General features: G+C 40.1%; 2 protein-coding genes across 4 annotated transcripts; both read right to left on the bottom strand.

Moving 5' to 3' along the window:
* Positions 1 to 857: 857 nt before the first annotated feature.
* LOC130709500 (50S ribosomal protein L24, chloroplastic) lies at positions 858 to 3,965 on the bottom strand. The gene is made up of 4 exons (XM_057558871.1): positions 3,786 to 3,965; positions 2,096 to 2,134; positions 1,448 to 1,678; positions 858 to 1,268 (listed from the first exon to the last, which is right to left on the bottom strand). The coding sequence occupies exons 1-4, from the start codon at positions 3,891 to 3,893 to the stop codon at positions 1,065 to 1,067; spliced, it is 582 nt and encodes a 193-aa protein (XP_057414854.1). The 5' UTR covers positions 3,894 to 3,965; the 3' UTR covers positions 858 to 1,064.
* Positions 3,966 to 5,599: 1,634 nt separating this feature from the next.
* On the bottom strand, positions 5,600 to 10,559 carry LOC130709499 (calcium/calmodulin-regulated receptor-like kinase 1). 3 transcript variants are annotated; one of them, XM_057558868.1, is made up of 8 exons: positions 10,370 to 10,559; positions 9,140 to 9,512; positions 8,766 to 8,919; positions 8,461 to 8,587; positions 7,450 to 7,535; positions 7,302 to 7,373; positions 6,964 to 7,164; positions 5,600 to 6,224 (listed from the first exon to the last, which is right to left on the bottom strand). In XM_057558868.1, exons 2-8 carry the CDS (start codon positions 9,451 to 9,453, stop codon positions 5,892 to 5,894), a joined length of 1,287 nt encoding a protein of 428 aa, XP_057414851.1. In that variant the 5' UTR covers positions 9,454 to 9,512; positions 10,370 to 10,559; the 3' UTR covers positions 5,600 to 5,891. The 3 variants fall into 3 exon arrangements, with proteins under 3 accessions (XP_057414851.1, XP_057414852.1, XP_057414853.1); XM_057558869.1 differs by having other exon boundaries at positions 10,068 to 10,557; XM_057558870.1 differs by lacking the exon at positions 10,370 to 10,559 and adding an exon at positions 10,329 to 10,347.
* Positions 10,560 to 21,882: the final 11,323 nt, after the last annotated feature.

The following is a 21,882-nucleotide window of genomic DNA, read 5'->3' as shown; positions in this document are numbered from 1 at the left end:
GGAATTAAGGCTAGGTTTTTAACTGGTAGATTCACTTAGCTAAGAAATTAATAGGTGAATAACTCTTATCGGCATCTTAAATGTTAATTTCATCTTATAAGAGTATATTGGTTGAGAATAAGTTATAAATCAAGTGAACTCATTTTTCAAATACGTTTTCTTCTTTGTTTACCTCCGTGAACTTCTTTTATCGCTTAGTTACTGTTTTCCTTCATTTAAATAACCCCATATTTCACATTTTAAAGTGCTTATCCAACATCTAGCTAGTGAGATTAATACGTAGCAACACAATCTCTGTGGAGACGACAAAACTCAATATTATACTGCGATTGGGTCTTGAAAGAGATTTGATAGTAGTTTTAGTAGAGGAAAACCTCTTTCATCAAATATCCTTTCACAAGATGATACTTGCTAAGGTTCTCCAAAGTGGTATTTATTGGCCTTCACTATTTAACGATAGTATGCAATTTGTTGAGAGGTGTGATAAGTGTCAAAGAGCAGGAAACATCTCTAGGAAGAATGAGATGCCCATGAAAAATAGTTTAGAAATTGAGCTTGTTGATGTTTGAGGTGTGATAGGTGTCAACGCATTATACGACGAAAGTCTGATATGGAAACCCTAGCAGAGACGACGCAAGGTTAACTAGGGGGACTAAAATCACCCCGACGGGAGCCAAAAGTGAAATTAAGCATAAAACAATCTTTTCACATGAGCAATAATATATCAATGTTTTTGAAAAATTAGCATGTTACATTTTTGTTTAACATAGCCTTTCAAAACAAAATTGTTTTAAATTAACTTCTTAATAATGAAGGTGGTGCACATGAATAGCTTCCATATGCAACATTTCCTAATGTGGAGAAATGAACGATTAACAATTCTATCATCAAAAAAAGATTCCAACCAATGGAAAAATTACAAAATTCAATCACTCAGGTTTCACGTAGGAGGATCAACAAACATGATAAAAACAATATACACTACAATAAGAAGGAAAGAAGATTACAAGCACAGCTAGAGTTACAACAATACTATTGAATGCTTCAGAACTGAACCTGTAAAACTAAGCAGTTGTAGCAACTTCTGCAGTTTTCTTTTTCCCTTCCTTCAGTTTCTCCCAATTCTCAGTGGTATCAATTATCTCTCCAGTTTTTATAAGGTAGCGGACACTTTTACCATTGTCAAGGACTTTATGACCCACGCGGCTCGCCACGTTCTTCTCTTTCGAGTAGAGCATCAAATTTGAGCTGTGGATAGGACCTTCAACCTGAAGAAAAAGGTTTCTAAAAGTATTAATAAATGAAGATAAACACCAATAAACCGCATGCACCTCAACAAATGTTTCTATAAAATATGCCAAAATCTAATTAAACCTTTAAACAAACTACAAGATTGAAGTGTTTCTAGGTTATAATTATTTTTTCTAGTAAGGGAAATGAAAACAACCTTAAGAATTTGCCCTGGTTCGCCCTCTTCTTTACTCTTCACATGCTTTGTCTTCAAATTCATGTCTTTCACGATGACAGTGCTGTTGTGCTTGAAGAGCCTAACAACCTCCCCAATTTTACCTTTTTCATGTCCAGATATGATTTTCACAGTATCTCCAAGTTTAACATGCATCTTGTGCAAGATAGGAAGGCTGTTTGGTTTACATTTCTTTCGCTCCCATCGCTTGAGCTGTCGGAGGAGAAACAGTAGAACAAGTAATTAATTACACAAGCCAATTACTAAGTAAATGCGCCATATCAATGAAGTACTAAGGTATTATACTTATGTCTTAACAGGTTTTCCAACTCAAGGTAAAATAAGGCTCACAAATTTTGTACAACTCTTTACATTAACAGGGAATCAAATTTATATCCAAAGCATTGACTTGATCATGTTAAACTTTGGTTTCAAGAATTAGCAAAACATTTTTAATCATATTTGATTCTTTCGTTTTCAATTGCTACCAAGTACCAATGAATAACAAACAGCAAACGACTGCAAAAACACATGCACTGCTCTTTTTTATTTCACGTTGTTTCTGTTTAACAAAATCTGAAAAGAACAATATCATATTAGTCACGGATGAGGCAAGAATCTTATACTAACCTTCATTACAATAGGACATTGCTTATCTGCTGACTTACCCTGCAGATCACAAGCACAAAAAATAATATAAGTTATTAATTATTATACTAAACTTTTGAGCATTGCATGTGTAAGGATTAGGCAATTTAAAAGAATCTTAATTTGATTAATAAGCAGTCCAATCTTAGCCTCATAAAACATTAATGTAGTTGAGATTTTAAATTAAACATTCATGTAAGTTGCAACAAAATGATGAGCAAAAGAAATTACAAGAATCTCAAAATTTGCAGGCTGATCAAAAGGGTTTCTTAAATGCTAGTAATATTTTAAAATCTGGCATTACATTGGGAGTTGAGACAAAATATCATAGCTGCAGCACGAATTGGCGAATTCAGGATATTCATTAGAAACAGGTAAGCAACTATTTCTCTGCAATGCCAAACTTGGATGAAACTAACATAATGGGCAAATAAAGATAACAACAACTAATCAAAATAGAAGAAGAGCTACAACTTTAAAGTTTTATCAATGTCAGTACAATATGCCTCATCAGTATAACAAGAGTACAAGACAAGGGAACATATTCAACTGAAAAGTGGGCTGAGACAATTCCTAACTTCGAAAGTGCCACATAGACAAGTACCAAAGACCAAGAGAATGAACATAGTATAGTTAATGTGTGTTTGGATTTTCATTGAATTCATCGTGGATCCACGTTGAAGTAACTCGACGTGGCAAATAAACTCAACATGAAAAAATCTAACTTCTTCGTTGGTATATTGAGATACCTGAAATCACGTTTGCGTTTGGACCAACGCCAAACCTAACAACAGTTAGAGTTACTGGCCCTTACATCACAAGTAATGAGAATATGATTTGAGGGAAGAAATTGTTGAGAATGGGTTTGAATTCATATCAGAATTTTGAGGGAAGTTGGTATCCCAATAAAAGTGGATACACTAAAAACATAAATGTAGAAATATCAAAAATATATATGTATCTGATGGCATTATGATATTGGGTTATCCATGAATCATAGTTCACATCAAATAGCTTATATCAGAATCTACATTCTTTACCAGTAATACTAATCAAACTGGAATGGATCCTTTTTTCAACATGTTAAATGCTTCGTCCGGACAAAATTTGTGATTGTCTACTGAACAGAGATAAATACAGTTGCCATTCCAGGCTTATATTCATTCAAAGTTTATATCAAAATTGTCATGCTCCAAAATGGCAGATTCAAGATGCTTTTGATGGATAAAGATATCCACTTCACAAATAGAGGGCAACATGGCATAAAATTAAAATCATGAAGAGTGTTGTGAATTAAAAAACCAAGAGAGTAAGTGTAATTTGCAGCTATGCCAAGTATGGTGGCACACAACTTAATATTGTAGAGTAATCCACTAAATTTAAGAAGCAAACATGATACTCTTTTTGTTTTAACTTTTTTTACTACATTATAATAATTCAACCACATTCACTCACTATAGAAGACCCATAACAAAATTAGAGTGAAAAAACAAAAAACAACAGAGCTTGAACTCTAACTGGGAACAAAAACACATATGCTGAAAACCCATTTGGACATGAGTAGAGAGAAATCACATGGAATGATCAAAATTGAAACTTGAATTGTTAAAAAAGCAGAAGAAAATGAACTCAAAATTTGCAAAATGAGTGAGAAGATAAGGTAAATGGGTACCGGAAGACGAGGAGAGAGAGTGATGGGAGAGAGACGCTGGCCGAAGAAAGAGTCGGAGGAGAGGGAGAGAGAAGTCATGGAGCTCTGGAGAGCAGCCATAGCTGCCATTGTTGCTGCAACCTCTTGTTCGTTCTGGTGATAATGATTTTATGGATAATGGAAGGTGAAAGATTACACAGAATATGCAGAGGGAAATAAAAGAAAAGAAAATGGATAAATTTGGTCTGAATATAGATTATGGGCTTCAAGTGGGTGGTTGCTTTAGAAAGCCCAAATCCTGACCTCATTATTATGAGCATGGCCTCATTGTCTATTTTTCAAAAAAAGAAATCTTGAATTTTTTAGGGTTTATACAGATGATTATATTATTAATATTTCACGGGGAAGAAAATTGGCGTTGCTCCGGTACGCATTGAAAATAGGAGGTACAGTACCATTTAGTTTTAATTTTTAGCATACAAATGACAAAATTGTAAATTTTAAAAAGTTAGTTATGGAGAAAATATGATTAAAGGTATGAAACCCTTCACTTATAGATAGGTAGCAAAGAAATTAGGGAAGGAGAAATAGAAATATTAAAACTAGAAAGGTTTAACCAAAAAATTGCAGCTCTATGATGTTGTGTAGACTTGCATTTGATAGATTATAGTACTTAGTTTTATTAACTATGAAGCTTTTACATTGTTGAAATAATCTGATTTTTAACCCTAAATATAAGTTAATACTATTACTTTATTGAAAATTAATATGTCTCCTTTACAACCTTCATATTTAAAAATTGAAATCTTTTTTATTCGTCGGAAAATCAAGCAAATTTATAGACAATCCCTCTCAAGTAGGAAAAGAAATTAAGATAAACAAAATTGAAAAGCTTCCAAAGGAGAAACTCTCTACCACACTCAATCTTTGCCAGATAATCTGCTTAGAGATTTGCTTTTCTATAGAAATGAACTACCCCAACACACTCAACCTCTTGCATGATTACATCAATCAAGTTCAGGTCATTGATCAATTTTCAATGTCTATTCACCTTGTTACACACCCAACCAACCATTAGAGATGAATCACTTTTGATCAAAATGTGTTTAAGAGAGAACCATTTGCAAAAGAGTAGCGCTTTTAGAATGACTTTCACTTCCACTTCATAGGCCCAAAGAGCTTCAATTCTAGAGAGAAAAATGGCCGATGATTTCCCTGTTGTGGTTCCTCACCACTCCACCAACCCCACTCACTTCTGAATTATCTTTGAAGGACTCATCCACATTAAACTTGAGCAAGGAGCTATCCACTCATTGGACCTGGGTTTGACTTTAATTTCCCCAAAATGTTGAGAGAAATCATAACATGGAAAAAAAATCTCCAATGCCAATGAGATTAGCATTCTCATTATAATTTTCAAAAAGGTAATTATCTCAATTCATACATCATATACTTTTATATGTGATATATTCATTTCTATTGAATTCTTGAGAAAAACTTTTCCTAATAAGAAAAGACTTACTATCTTATCTTCGGGATCTGATTTATCATTTTCTCAGTTTTCAGTTGTATAATTTATTTGCAAATTAATTGTAGAGAGATTAAAATTAATACTTTAATTTTAATGCACTGTTTGGGTAAAACTTCTGTAAACTGACATTCACTTATTTCAAGGCCCAATAGCTTAGACAGTTACTTGATTTCTTATTCTAATTAAATTTAAAATTCAATATCTGACATGACAAACAATTATACATCACTGTTGAAGTTTTACAAATGTGCATGTACATGAATTCTAAATTTAATTACAACTGTTAGTGGTGTGTGAAAATAGATTGTGGACATGAAAGGTCACTTTCATTTTCACTTCAATTTCAATCATGAAAGTATTTACAAAATTTGGAGTGTCATTTCTGCTGAGACAACAGAACTGAGGGAAAAACAAGGAAACAATACGGCAAAGAAAAATGAAAAGAAAAAGTCAGAACAAAATTACAGAAGAATAGAAAGATGATGCCCAGCATCACTAAACCACTCACTCATGCCTCATGTCTTTTATATCCACAGGCCAAAACCAAAACTGAAAAATGTATCAAAAAAAATATAAGCAAGATGTAAAACCATCTTCTATACATCACACATGTCAGCTGCACTATCAATAGACTCATCTCTTCTGTGGTCAGTAGCAGAAGTCTTGGTTTCTAGCTGATCAACATCAATGGCAACTTCGTCTCCTGTGGCTGAGAGAGACTTCTTGTGATTTCTGTGGTGTCTTGATTTAAGGATGCGTGTCAACACTTGCACTATGTCCCTCATGGAAGGACGCTTCCTCGGGGCGCGATTGATGCATTTGTAGGCAAGTGCTGCCACTTCATTGAGCTCTTGGAAATCACATTTCCCTTCAAGTTTAGAATCAACAATCTCCTCCCAACCAACTTTACCCTCAGTGTTCATTGCTGCCTAATCATCCATCAATAGCATTCATTAGGATAAAGAATAATGGAATTGTGATGAATGAGTGAATTTTCTCATTGATTCAATTGTAAGCAAAAGCTTATGCAAGGAGAAAAGCTATCTGAACTAACAGTGAGAGTAACAAACTCAAATGTGAGTTTAACAGACTAACAGAAAACTGACTATACTAACCAACTAATAATCAAAGAACTAACTAATTAATAAGTACTATGAATGCTATAATCCCAATAAAGAATGAATTGTGCAATTAAAACAAGGACAATGTCATCAAATAGAGTCATCAAACAAATGCTTAGGAATTATTTGTTTTGATGTATATAAATACTCGCTCAGTTCCTATTTATAAATCACATTCTATAAACTTCGCATAAACTGATAACATTCGAGATTATATTTATACATAAAAGATAACACTGGAGGGACCAAGCCATCAGTGAGATACCACTCCGGATCAGGAAGAGCTAGAATTCTAACCTTTAATATAGTCACTTTAAGATACCTATCAAACATTGAATGTTTTTTCAAAGTTAACTCTTCATATTTAACACTCACCAATAATTTTTTCAAGTTTTTAATAAATTTGAGAGTAATAACAAATTTTAACTAATTTTTTCATGTGAATTATGGAAAACAACCTTTAAATAGGAACAGATGAAATATCACTCAAAAGAAATCATCAAATTCATTATCTTCAAGACGGCTAGTAGGGGGAGAGAGAGCTTACAAGCTCAACATATTCCATAAGACCCTGCTGAGGATTTCGTCCAGCTATAAGTTCAAAGAGCAACACACCAAAACTGTATACATCACTTTTCTTGGTGAATGTCCCTGAAGAAATATACTCAGGGTCAAGATAGCCGAAGGTGCCCCGAATAGCTGCTTGTTTATCCACCATCTCTTCTCTTGAAAGTCCAAAATCAGCTACCTGTTTGATGCAGCATCAGCAACTACAGCGTTAGAAGCATCCAAACAAACAAACAGGTTCGGAATGTGTAATTTTCCCATTTTCATACTTTCTAACAGTAAACCAAACAGACTAACTCTAAGTTAACTAGGACATACCCTGGCTCGCATGGACTGGTCCAAGAGAATATTGGAAGATTTGATATCTCGATGAATAACAGGAGGAACGGCCTGAATTGGCAACACATATAATCATAATTAATAGAGTAAGCAAAATTATCTCGGTGCAGATCACATGGTAACTTACCCCATCATGAAGATACTCAATGCCTCTTGCTACATCTAAAGCTATATGAACCCTCAAATCCCAGCCTAGTGTCTCGTTCTCTTCACCTGAATATAGAGACAAGTATATATGTTTCATTTATTATTTGCATATTCAAGTTGATTTTGAAAGGAATAGAAAAGGAATAAAAACACAGCAAACTAAATGCACATAATATCAAGGCACTATTTCACATCTTTCCTGCATGACTTGGTTAGAGTTTAGAAGTACCTTCCAAAACGTGGGAATGTAGAGGAATATGAAAAGAAACTAGCCATGTCCTCTATTGGAATGTAAGAAACCCAAAAACAAGTTTGACAGTTGTTTCTCAGATCTAGAAAAGTTTGCATTACATACAAAAATAACGCATTTCATACGATTTGTTCGAAGGATTGAGATCCTCTGTCCTCAAATGGTGTTTCATTTTTTTGTCTAAACCAATAAAACTATGACATGTCAGTTAAAAAATAAATGGATATGACATTTATAACCTTTCATGGGTGGTTTTTAATTGACATGGGATAATCTCATTGGTGAGACAGGGAATGAGACACCATTTGGGGACAAAAGATTTTGATCCTTGTTTGAAAGTGAGGATATAGCAAATTGCAAAAATTATCAACTTGCATTTGCATATACAGGTTTCTATGAAGCATATTCATTCACTAAATTTGTAGAGGTCAACAGTCTATGCATGAACCCACTTCATGCTTTTTTCTTCTTCTTTTTTTCCATGAAAACTAAAAAAATGAAAGGCAGGAGTTATATTCCAGGGGATGCAATTTTCATTAACCTTGAAGAAAGTACAATAAAGCTGAAATAACACACTTGGTCTTAACCAGGTGGATAATGGTAAGCAAAAGCCTCAACCACTTGAATCACTAAATTCAAATTAGAACCCAATTCTAAAAACTTTGACATTTTCCAATTAATAGGAGTGATTTAATCCAATCTAATTGATAACCATAAAAGATAGATAGATAGCTAACATACTGTACAAGTGGGATGCCAAGCTTCCTTTACTCATGTAGACATATACAAGCATACGTTGCCCCTTTTCCGCGCAATACCCAACCAAATTGACCAGGTTTCTATGGTGCAACCTTCCCAACAACATAACCTGAGAAAATTTAAAAGAATATAGAAGTTTGAAATTGATAAATTACTCAAATCTTTATCAAAGCAGAAAGATCATACAGAAAAAATTAACACCTCCCTACATTTCAAAATAATTTGTAATTCAGAAATGTCTTGAAACATAGACTAATTTAGAAATGGGTATTTGTTACTATCTTCACCTCTGTGTGAAATTCTTTCTCCCCTTGCTTAGAATCAGTAGCAAGCACTTTAACCGCAACAATCTCACCAGTAGACATCTGAGCTTTATAAACCGGACCAAACGCACCATGTCCTATGAGTGTTGTGAAGTTACATGTTGCCTTTTGCAAGTCCCTGAAGCAAAAAATGTATGAATTAAAGACAGATACGAAAGAGATAAATGACATGATAAAAGTTTATGTATAATGGACCATTTCATAATCCATATAAGAAAAAGCAGAAAAAACTACTCATTATTCAGTCTCAACTCTCAAGGCATGTAAATGTAGAATTGGCTCATTGAAAAAACAAGAAGAATAGCATGTGGAGGTAGTTCAATATAAGAAAAGCATACTTGTATGAATATTCTGGTATTCCAGATGCAGAAACCATGTTACTCTTCTTGATACCATCAAGCCAGAAGGACATGCCATTGCGTCCAGACCTTACAGGCGAATCTGGACCTAAGGTTGAGTCTGATAGAATGGTACATGAATCAGCACCGTTTGCGCGGATAGGTATGGTAGCGGCTCGCCGGGAACTGCTATTGCCGATCTGCGAACGCTTCCTATGGTATCTAAAACAGAACAATGCAGAAATTGCCAAAACAACTCCAATCACCACACCAATGGAAATCCCAATAATTAATCCAGTAGATTCCTCTTTCATCTCTTTCTTTTTCCTCTTCTGCTACTATTCTCTATTGATCATCCAATCCATTGACCAACCTGCCAAAAGATGCATCAGCCATTTAACAATTATAGTCAAAGACATGCCACTAGTAATAACTTTCCACGGTTGCTTGGTTCATGTCATGAAATTGAATTTGACCAGGTCAATTATAGGCATTTACTCTAATTTTCAAAGTCATTCACAGAAACTACTCAGAATCACACAATACCCAGGTTGAAAAAATCAAAAGACAACGCTGGAGAATGACATCACTAAGTTGGAATAAACAACCAAGCATATTGGATAAGAATAATTTACCACTACCATTTCACCAAGTAGGCAATTACAACCCATCATGTTTACCATAAAGTCAAATTCACCAAAATCACTAATCACACAGAATAAGAATTGAAATTCCCTGCAAGGACCCAGAAAAGAAAGGTAGAAGAAAATCCAAAATTTATACAAATGCAGGCCAATACTCTCATCTATACCAAGCTGAAATGCAAAAAAATTGAAACTTGATTTGTTTTTCTATTCATTCATTCCAACAAGGTCCACAAATTAGAAGCAGGAGAGCAAGATCAAAACAATGCAAAAAAGGGTCCAACCTATTTAGCCCAAAACTTTATTTTCTCCCCTTTTCCTTCTTCTTACTCAACTTTTTTTCTCAGCAACCAAACAAGGGTATACAAATAATTTACAAAAAACAGAAAGAAGACAAGACCCTGCAGTGAAATAGCCAACCAGCTAGGTAGAGACACAAAACACAGATTCAAGGAACAGAGGAAGACAGATCAAAACACTGACAGCCAGCAAAGATGGTTGGTTGTATGAAAAGGGAACATGTTGTTCAGAGAAAAAGTGGAAACCTTGTAACGTGTGTGCCAGAGATTTGAGAAGAGAAACTCACCATTTTCACAATAGAAAAAGAAGAAAAAGGTGAAGTGAAGCGTTCAGTTACGTGTTTGGAGGAAGCGTTGCTAGAAACAAGGAGTGAAGAACCAGAAGAATAAAGAGGGAAAGAAAGGAGAGTGAATGAGATTCCAAAAACAAAGGTGAAAGAGAAAGAAAAGAAGCAGACCCCAGTTTGCATTACAGAAGACCAACCAAAATAAATTAACATAAAAATACCATTTCCATGTGTATATTTTTTTTTTTTTTTTATTGAATTGCTATCGTAATTTCGACCCTATGTATCATGACGATGAAGATCAAATGTCTCGACTATCGACAATGCATGTGGCTCTTAAGTATTAAACTATGGTCACGATAGTTTAAACAGTCATTTTTTATCACCAAAATCGGCACAAATTGGATTATTTATTTCTGTATAGACAAAGAGAATGGGGGAAAATGGCAAAGTGGCTGCTAAAAAGCTAATAATAAAACAAAATTTGCATTAAAAAAAGTGCACCTTCCTTGACTTGAATTATGAGACGTGAGGACTGAGGGGAAGGGGATGATGATCTACCCTTTTTTGTGTTCCCAAAGAGACCTTTGCTTTTTTTTCTTTATGCAACGTGGCAATTATTCTTTTTGAAGGAGGGAAAATTTTCACAGTACTCTACATATTATCCTTTTTTTATGGTAAATAAATGGCTTAATACATCATAAGGCCCCTGAAATTGTAAAGGGAATCAAATCCAGGGCCTAGAAAAATTTTGCATCAAATTGGGTCCCTCGAAATTTTTTTTTAATTCAATTAAGTACAAAGTGTGCCAGCCTTCAATTTTATCCCAGTCATCAATTCCACGTGGCATTTATTATTATTTTTTAATTAAAAAAACAAAAAAAATAATTTTTAATTCCAACTCAATTATTAAGTCAGAAAAAAAATTTACAAAAATTAATAAAAACCTAATCTAATAATCCCTAACCTAAATAAAAACCTAATCTAAAACACAAAAACTAAATCTATTCACCATTATCTTTATCATTCTCTCATCATCTTCATCCTCTTACAACAACAAAAATCCAAAATAACAAATATCATCATCTTCATCACACAAGGATGGTTCACGCAAATTACATCATCATCTTCAATCGATGCACCACCGCGCTCCTCCTTCGTTTCCGAGCTCCACGCCGCTGCTGCGTTTCTCTGCTTCAAAGCCTCCATCCCAGAATCTTCTTCCTCTCTCAGAGCTTCAATCTGGGTTTTTTTTCCTCAGTAGCATTATAGGGTAGGGGAAAGGGACACAAGGGGTTTTGGGTCAGAAACCAGAGTTACGAACAAAGTGGCTCTGTTCCACTAGATGCAGAAACACAAGACCCAAAACCTGCACCAGACCCAGCAAAATTGAACATGAGAAAATCCAGCAGCTGCTACCACCAACATGACCTAATCCCCCGCCGCCATCTCCTTCCCTCAACCCTGGTCCCTAACCATACCCATGTCAGATCCGTCACACACCACCATCTCCTTCCCTCAACAAATCCGCCGCCGCCTCCATCTCCTCTCTTTCTGGATCAATCACCGCTCCATGGGTCACCGTCGCAGGAGATGTAATCCCAAAGCGGGGTGCCATATGGGTCACCACCTTGTTCCGGCCACAGGAGAAGCTCTGGGTTGTCGAGGCCTTCCTTGAACTGGTGGGGGATTTTGACGTCGGTGGCGGAGAGGATGGCAGTCGATCAATCTGAACGAGAAGAGGAGAAAGTGGGGGAGGAAGGTTCCAGAAGATGATTAGGTTTTTTAGTTATATTGTTAGATTAGGTTAGATTATTAGATTAGTTTATTAGTTAGATTATTAGGCTGTTTAGTTTAAGATTATTAGATTAGGTTTTTATTAAGATTTTTAATTTTTTTTTTTCTGATTAATTTGATGACTTGGTATTAAAAATTATTTTTTTAATATTTTTTAATTAAAAAAAAATTATAAAAGCCAGGTGTCACTGATGACTAGGAAAAAATTGAGATTTGGCCTTAATTGAATTAAAAAAAATTTCTTAAGGACCCAATTTGATGCGAAAATTTTTCAGGCCCTGGAACTGATTCCCTTTACAATTACAGGGGCCTTCTGATGTATTAAGCCTAAATAAATAGAGTATATATATCCTTTTATCCAACCTTATCCTTTTTTGTTTGTCAATTCTTCCGGTTTCAGTTACGAAAAAAATGACTTTTGAATTTTGGTTACATTGGAAAGTTTGTAATTTTGTTGGGATGTTTTTTTTAAAGTAAAGTAGCTTTCTAAGTTTAAAACTCGGCTTATTAAATTGATTTTTTTAAACTAAATTGAAATTAAAAATAATGTAGCTGTTCTAACATGAATGTACCAAAAAAAAGCTGTTTTAACATGAAATGGTTGCATTTGTCCAAAAAAAAAAATTGCATATATGTAAAAGAATTTTATACCGAATGTGCATCGCCTTGATGTTACCGACATTTTTAGAGATCAAATTTTTTTCAAACTATTTAGCAAAAATGGGATACAATAGGGCTTTAGGGTTGTCCCGCTTTGGAAACATAAAAACAAAACCTAGTTTATGTTCTATTTTATTTCCTACTTGTTTCTTTTTTGACAGAATATTTCCTACTTGTTGTTCTCAAAACCTTTACATTCATAAATATAATTTCAGTTTTCTAAAGAAAATTGAACTCTCTTTTAAAATTGTGATTAATTACTGCAAGCGTGTGAGCTTTTGAATTTGTGTTTGGAGGGATTGAGTGCGAACAGGGTCCATATTAACCTATACACGTGGTCCCTTGATTGTCGTACAATCATACTTAAGGAACCACTTGATTACTTTGCTTCCTTTTTTTTAGCACAAGATGAAAGAAACAAAAGAAAACAAAACAAGCAAAGAAACAAAAGAACAGGCACTAAGGCCTAGCAAAGCAGATGCCAAGGGCGTCTGGAGTCAGCAAGCTTCCCATCTCCTCTCGAGAGGTGCATCCACCAAAACAAGCTCTAACTCCTGGCTAGCTCCATGCTTTTCCAATAAGTTTGCACAGGTATTCCTTTCCCGCAAGGTATGAACAAGCTCTACCTTCCAAGGTCGGCGCAACAAATCTTTGATGTCCCAAAGCAAGGAAGCATACACATGGCGACATAGAGGGACCAATAAAACCAGCTCCAGAACACGCAACGATTCAGATTGTCACTCCACGATCTGAAAGCCCCGATCCCATGTAAGGGTCAACCCATGGAAGATGCCCAGCAGCTCCAAATGAAGAATTTCCGGGTCATCCAAGAACCCAAAGAACCTAGCAACCCATTCCCCTAGAAAACTCCTGATGCAGCCCCCAAAACCTCCACGACAGGGCACCCGCTGAACAATACCATCAACATTAACCACCACACTATTCTGAAGCTGCGGAGCCCACTTCACCCAACACTGCTGCACCTGAGCAATATCATTACCCGAAAACGCTCGTCGGATGTCTGAAGCCATAGCCGTGATATGCACAGCAAGCACTTGATCAGAAAGCAACTGATTCTCAAAGCAAGCCAAGTTCCTAGACCTCCACACCCACCACAAGGTTGCACATTCGATGGGGGAGGATGAAGAGAGGATAGACCGCAGCCACGTCCGAGGCTCCTGGAGGCAGAAAGCTGGGCTATTGACATCAAACTGCAGCATAGACCAAATATGACGAGCTCTGGGACAATTCTGAAGGCAATGAAGGACCGATTCGTCCTCAACCAAACACTGGTTGCATGCTGCAGAAGCCGCCATGCCACAGTGATGTCGGAGCAGGTTGGTAGGCAAAAAATTATGACAAGCGACCCAAATTAACACGGCACACTTCATAGGAATTTTGGTTCACCAAATCCATGTCCAACTCGAGTCCTCCAAACTCACCACACCCTCCACACCCAACTGGTTCTCCAAGATCCAATGATAACCAGAAGCGACAAAGTATTCACTAAAGGCACAAGCAGTCCAGCGAAACCCATCCTTTGCCCGATGGTTGATTGTCACTCGAATGGCATTAATTTGGTTGGTAACCTCCTCGGGGAGGGGAGTCCACAGTCTGCTTAGATCCCAGGAAGAACCATTCCTGACATCACGAATACGCAGCTCCAAGTCATGCACATCGACAAAGTTGACTTGCTGGCAAAGAGGATGGTTAGAAGCCCATGGTGAATACCAGAAGAAAGATTCTCCATGACCAACTACAAACGTCATACCCGGAGCAACAAGAGGCTTAGCATTCTGAAAGGCTCTCCAAACAGAGGATCCATGTCACTGAGGCACAGTTAGATAATTTCCACTCGGGAAGTATGCAACCCGGGGAAGAGCTACCCACAGCTTATCCACCCCACACACAAGCTGCGACACATTTTTTGTAACATCCCGATCTGACGACTGGCCTCACGGTAACAACACGAGTCTTTTCAGCGCGCTTTGTCCTCACTTGCGCACTTCCTGAGAAAACTTCCCAGGAGGTCACCCATCCCAATATTGCTCCAAGGCTAGCACACTTAACCATGGAGTTCTTATGAGTTGGGCTCCCGAAAAGAAGTTGCAACTTGTTGTCATGAGTAGTACTAATCAAATCTTTTATGCCCTCTTCAACTGTATAGTCCATCCCTATACAGTCTCGGAATACCTCTTGTTCGGGTGTGAGATCGGTTCATTCATGTGCCCCTCCGCCTAGAAGCCTGCCAGGAGCCGCTCCTTGTCCGTGCCTCACTGCACCGGCGATCACTCCCCGCCCTCGTCGGCCCCGGGTGTCACAGGCCCACCAGCTTCCGCTTGGTTCGTCCCCGAACCACACCGTACTGGGAGAGGTCGGCTCTGATACCATTTGTAACATCCCGATCTGACGACCGACCTCACGGTAACAACACGAGTCTTTTCAGTGCGCTTTGTCCTCACTTGCGCACTTCTTGGGAAAACTTCCTGGGAGGTCACCCATCCCAATATTGCTCCAAGTCAAGCACACTTAACTATGGAGTTTTTATGAGTTGGGCTCCCGAAAAGAAGATGCATCTTGTTGTTATGAGTAGTACCAATCAAATCATTTATGTCCTCCTCAACAGTATAGTCTCATACCTATACAGTCTCGGAATACCTCTTGTTCGGGTGCGGCTCGGTTCATTCATGTGCCCCTCCGCCTAGAAGCCTGCCAGGAGCCGCTCCTTGTCCGTGCCTCACTGCATCGACGATCACTCCCCGCCCTCGTCAACCCTGTGACGCCCGGGGCTGACGAGGGCGGGGAGTGATCGCCGGTGCAGTGAGGCATGGACAAGGAGCGGCTCCTGGCAGGCTTCTAGGCGGATGAGCACATGAATGAACCGAGCCGCACCCGAACAAGAGGTATTCCGAGACTGTATAGGGATGGACTATACTGTTGAGGAGGACATAAAAGATTTGATTGGTACTACTCATGACAACAAGTTGCAACTTCTTTTCAGGAACCCAACTCATAAGAACTCCATAGTTAAGTGTGCTAGCCTTGGAGTAATATTGGGATGGGTGACCTTCCAGGAAGTTTTCCCAAGAAGTGCGCAAGTGAGGACAAAGCGCACTGAAAAGACTCGTGTTGTTACCATGAGGCCGGTCGTCAGATCGGGATGTTACAAATGGTATCAGAGCCGACCTCTCCCAGTACGGTGTGGTTCGGGGACGAACCAAGCGGAAGTTGGTGGGCCTGTGACACCCGGGGCCGACGAGGGCGGGGAGTGATCGCCGGTGCAGTGAGGCACGGACAAGGAGCGGCTTCTGGCAGGCTTCTAGGCGGAGGGGCACATGAATGAACCGATCTCACACCCGAACAAGAGGTATTCCGAGACTGTATAGGGATGGACTATACAGTTGAAGAGGGCATAAAAGATTTGATTGGTACTACTCATGACAACAAGTTGCAATTTCTTTTCGGGAGCCCAACTCATAAGAACTCCATGGTTAAGTGTGCTAGCCTTGGAGTAATATTGGGATGGGTGACCTCCTGGGAAGTTTTCTCAAGAAGTGCGCAAGTGAGGACAAAGCGCGCTGAAAAGACTCGTGTTGTTACAGTGGGGTCAGTCGCCAAGTCAGGACGTTACATTTTTCCCTAGCAAAGCCACATTTTGGTCCCTTGCTTTTCGCAACCCCAACCAATAAGATGAAGCCCTCTCCCATCTCTATCTTTCCAAATAAACCCCTTGACAAGGGAGTCAAGAGAATCGCACACGCCTTGGGGAAGCCAGACCTGGCTCATGCAATAAGATGGCATGTCAGTCAACACTGATTGAGCAAAAGTAATCCTATCAGCCCGGTTCAGAAGCTTGCACTTCCAGTCAGCAAGCCGCCCCCTCATCCTGTCCAGAATGAAGTTAAAGTCCTCTTTTCACACCCTCTTCTGAAAGATTGGGAAACCAAGATAGCGACCAATGTCAGAAGTAACAAAGAAACCCCACAATGTTGGTGAAGCTCGCCTTCTTCGCAGAGGTCAGACCAGAGTGCCTAAAATCTTTGGTTTTGAGCCATTTACCTTGAGACCAGAAGCCAAACAAAACTCATCTAACATGTCCTTAAGAAGTCTCACTTGACTCTCGACAATGCATGTGGCTCTTAAGTATTAAACTATGGTCACGATAGTTCAAACAATCACTTTTAATCACTAAATTGGCATCAATTGGAGTATCTATTTCTGTATAAAGAAAGAGAATGGGGAAAAATGGCCAAGTGGTTGCTAAAAAGCCAATAATAAAACAAAATTTGCATTAATATAAGTGCACCTTCATTGACTTGAATTATGAGACGTGAGGATTGGGGGGAAAGGGATGATGATCAACCCTCTTTTTGTGTTCTCAAAGTGACCTTTGCTTTTTTTCTTTTTTTCTTTCTTTATTTTTTTTTGTTCCATTGGAAAACTATTCTTTCTTTCTTTCTTTATGCGACATAGCAATTATATTCTTTTTGAAGGAGGGAAATTTTTTACACCACTCTACATATTATCCTTTTATTCAACCTTATCGTTTTTAAATTTTTAAATTTTTCCGGTTTCAGTTAGGATAAAATTGAGTTTTGAATTTTAGTTACATAGGAACATTTGTAATTTTGTTGGGATTTCTTTTTTAAGTAAAAGTGGCTTTCTACGTTTTTTTTTGTGCATGGGAAAAATGACAAAAGACTCTAAAGCACTAAAAGATCCCTAGCTAAAAACGACTCCACCAAGCTCGGGGGAGCCACGAACTCCTGAAGAGCACATTGAAGTCGAGCCCCTTCTCCAGCGAGATAGGCAGCCGAGCCATTGTCGTAGGTGAATACGCACTTCCCACCTACGACAAAGAAGCAAATGACCTGCCTGAATTTCTGGAGCAAGAGAGTGATAACAGTGATTCCCATTCCGGAGGGCATTAACTAATTCCATACAATCAGTTTTACAGTACAGCTTCTCATATCCCATATCCCAAGCGAGCTTAAGCCCCATCAACATCGCACGAACCTCCGCTTTCATTGGATCTCCACCAGCCGTTCCAGCATAAAAACCCATCTGCCAAGCTGCCGCGCTATCCCGGATCACGTCCCCCATGCCCATGCAAATATGTGAAGGGCTAAACGCACCGTCCACCGTGAGCGAGCAAAAACCCATAGGAGGAGGGAGCCAACGAGCAACGTGCAACATGCCGTGGAGGGGACTTGTGCTGTTGCTAATAAACTGCTGATAATCTCGCTCCTCTCCATGAATCCACTGAACCACATAATCCACCGTCCAATGCTTCTCGCCGAGCACCATCTCGTTGCGTCACCGCCACAGACCCCAGAGCCCAGCCAAGAAGAGAGTAGAATTGCTCCCTCTTGTCAGCGAACGAACCCAAGCCCTGGTCTCCTGGGAATGAAAACTTGGCCACCCTAGAGCACCGAGCCGTTCCCAAACTTCCAGAGAATGCGGGCAATCCCGCAGGCAATGGAAAACATCATCCACCGGATTGGAGCAGCGAAGACACGCCGACGAAGTACATAAGTTACAGGAAAACCTCTTCTCGTTAACTTGAATGACATTGTGAAGCAACAGCCACATGAACACCCGGATCTTCTCAGGGACTTCCAATTTCCACACCCAACGCCAATCCTCCATACTCTGCGTACCATCATTCCGGTCTCGAAGCCACTGATACCCTGAAGCGACGAAGTATACTCCCGACGAGTGAGGGTGCCAAGTCCAACAATCACGGAGCTGGTCATTCACCACTGCCCCCATTGAATGAAGCACATTAACAAATTGTTGGGGGAGATTAGTGAAAAGAGCAAAAAAATCCCAGGCCCCTCCATGGATAATATCCTTGAGACAAGTGTCTGTATCTGAAATGTGTACGTAGGGCACCGCAGCACCCAGGGCACCCATGCCACTCCAATCCGAGAACCAAAGCGAGGTCCTGTCATCCCCAACCTTGTAATGAAAGCCTTCCTTGATACAGTCCCGGGCTTGAAGAATCCCTCGCCAAAGCGGTGAGGCACCCTGGACCCTTGTGGCTCCTAAAACATGGCTACGACCAAGATACTTATGCGAAAGAACTCTGGCCCAAAGCTTAGGAGAATCCTGCGCCGAGGCCCAGACGTTCTTCCCCATCAAAGCCGTGTTAGCCAACCCAGCATCACGAATTCCAGCTCCACCATGACTCTTATCCTGAATGAGCTTCCCCCAGCTAACCCGATGCCACCCATGACCCCCTCCTCGAGAGAACCAAACAAAATTCCTAGTTACCTAGTTTATATGATGCGTGACACTCCGCGGCAGCCAAACGGCCTGCATAGTGTAGGTGGGGATAGAATTAATCACTGCCTTGGCCAAACAGATCCTGCCTGCAGTGTTCAAAAGCTTTGATTTCCAAGTAGCCAACCTTCTATGGATCTGGTCCAACAAGTGCTGGTACCTCGCAGCGGTTATGCGCCCACCTTGCAGCAAAAACCCCAAATACCGCCCTAAATCAGTGGCAATGGGGCACACTGCAGCAATATTCCTTCTCTCTGCCTGAGACACCCCTTTAGAGCAAAGGGCTTTGGATTTAGCCACGTTCACAACAAGGCCTGAGCTGGTTCCAAAATCAGTCAAGATATCAACCACAACTTGAACCTGCGAGCTCTTCGCTTTGCAAAATAAGAGCACATCATCAGTGAAGAGAATGTTAGATAGCAGGGGCCCTCCACGAGACACTTGTATAGGGAGCCAAGAGCCATCATTCACCGCCCTTTGGATCCTAGCAGATAGCTTCTCCATGCACAGTACAAAGATATAAGGGGACATAGGGTCCCCTTGCCGGACGCCACGTCCCGGGGAAAACCAATCCAAGCGGGCACCATTCCATAAAACCGCAAGCTTGGAAGAGGTGATGCAATTCATAATTAACTTGACAATAATACTAGGGAAATCAAACTCCTCCAGGGTATCTTCAATGAACTTCCAAGACAACTTGTCGTAGGCTTTCTCTAGGCCAATTTTGAGGGCCATGGATCCATTCGTCGCAGAGGATAACTCCAAATAGTGAACCACCTCTTGGGCCAAAAGAGCATTATCTGTGGTACCCCGGCCAGGAACAAAGCTATAGTGGAGGGGGCTCACCAAGTTTTTTAGGTACGACCTCAACCTAGCCACAAATACCTTTGTGATGATCTTGTACAATACATTGCAAAGACTTATTGGGCGGAAGTCCTTCATCTGGGTTGGGATATCCACTTTTTGGATAAGAACCAATAGAGTCTCAGCAAGAGAAGGATCAATGGTCCCTGTGCTAAAGGCATCACTGAAAACCCTCCACACATCATCTCCAACAATATCCCAATATTGTTTGAAGAAGAAAGGCTGAAAGCCATCCGGTCCAGGAGCCTTAAAGGACTTCATGGACATGAGCGCCTCCCTTACCTCACGCTTGGACACAGGCTCCGTCATGCATCTTCTAGCCGCATCAGAGATATGAGGGACACTTCCCAACTCAGCAGGCTGACCTTCAGATATCAACTCAGGGGAAAACAACATCTCATAGTAGGATTGGGCCACCCCCTTAAGAACCCCATCATCCGTACACCAAGAGCCATCACCCAGTTGCAACCTGTGGATCTTATTGCGCTTTCTCCTGATAATGGTTTGGGTATGGAAGAATGCAGTGTTGCGGTCCCCAAATCTAACCCAGTTCTCCCTAGCCTTTTGATACCAAAGCATCTCCTCCTGCTTCAGGATCTCCCTATATTCTTTATGGAGCTCACCTTCTAGTTGGACTAGGCTAGAGGTAACCAAAGAATCAAGCTCCAGCTGCACCCCTTTTAACCTCCCTTCCACTCTCCGCTTACGTTGAAAAATGTTCCTGAAGGTAGTTTTGTTGAACGATACCGAGTCGGTTTGGACGCGCGTGAGCTTCTCATGAACCTGGCCACCGTTATCCCTCCAAGCGTTAGCTACAACTTGTCTATAGTCGTCATGCGAGGACCAAGCAGCCATGAATCGAAAGGGACGACGATGTACTGCAGCCACCGGGGAATCACACCTTACAAGGATCGGGTTATGATCAGAATGCATCCTCATAAGCACCTCAACATAGCCCTCAGGGAAGGAATGGCGCCAATCGTGGTCACCAACTGCTCGATCAAGGCGCTTGGAAATCTTCAAAGCCCCCCTTTCCCGTCTATGCCACGTGAAAAGACCACCTTTGGTTTCCAGATCAACAAAGTCACACGCTTGCAGCGACTCAGAGAATCTAAGAGCCTGATTCTTGGGGAAAACACCACCCCTCACCTCGCTGGGATACAGAACTTCGTTGAAGTCTCCCACAGCGAGCCAAGAATGTTGGATCGCAGGTCTCAAGATGTGAAGGTGCTCCCAAAGCTCGTCATAGTGGTTAGGGCTAGGGCTTGCATAAATAACAGAGCAAGTCCAGCTATAGGCACCCACTGAAACATTGAAGGAGATTGCTTGTGGATGAGAAGCCACAAGGTCCAGGGTAGCCTTAGAGCCTTGAATACTCAAAACCCATATACCTCCTCTGTGGCCCACAGCCTCCTGGAGAAACGAAGCAGAGTAACCATTTGAAGCCCAAAAGTTCCGAGTTTGATTGAACTGACAATGGGTTTCAACCAAGATCAAAATGTCGGGATTATTAACCCGAATGAAATTTTTCAAAGCTAACTTAGCGTTAGCATTCATGGCTCCTCGAATGTTCCACATGAACACTGTAAAATCTTCAAAACCAATCATGGGAAACAATGGAGGAAAAGAAATCACGAGCACCCTTAGGTCCCACCAGCTTCTTTAAACACCACATCCTCGTCCAGAACAACTTTCTCAATAGCATGATCATCATATCCAGTGAGGTCCAACGCTGCCTGGTTGTCCCTCGATGCATCAACAACCTCTTGGATGCCCATGTTAACCCTCGGGTCAGGGGCACCAATGCGATTCAGATAATCCTCCATCATTTCATCAACGCTCACGTCAACTTGGAGGTGGTTCTGGATTGGGGGTGACATCACCTTCGCTGCAGGAGGTGAGGGGCC

The sequence above is a fragment of the Lotus japonicus genome, chromosome 3 (genome assembly GCF_012489685.1).
Source record: "Lotus japonicus ecotype B-129 chromosome 3, LjGifu_v1.2".
In the NCBI taxonomy this organism is placed as follows: Eukaryota; Viridiplantae; Streptophyta; class Magnoliopsida; order Fabales; family Fabaceae; genus Lotus; species Lotus japonicus.
This window is presented reverse-complemented; position numbering and strand designations above follow the sequence as displayed.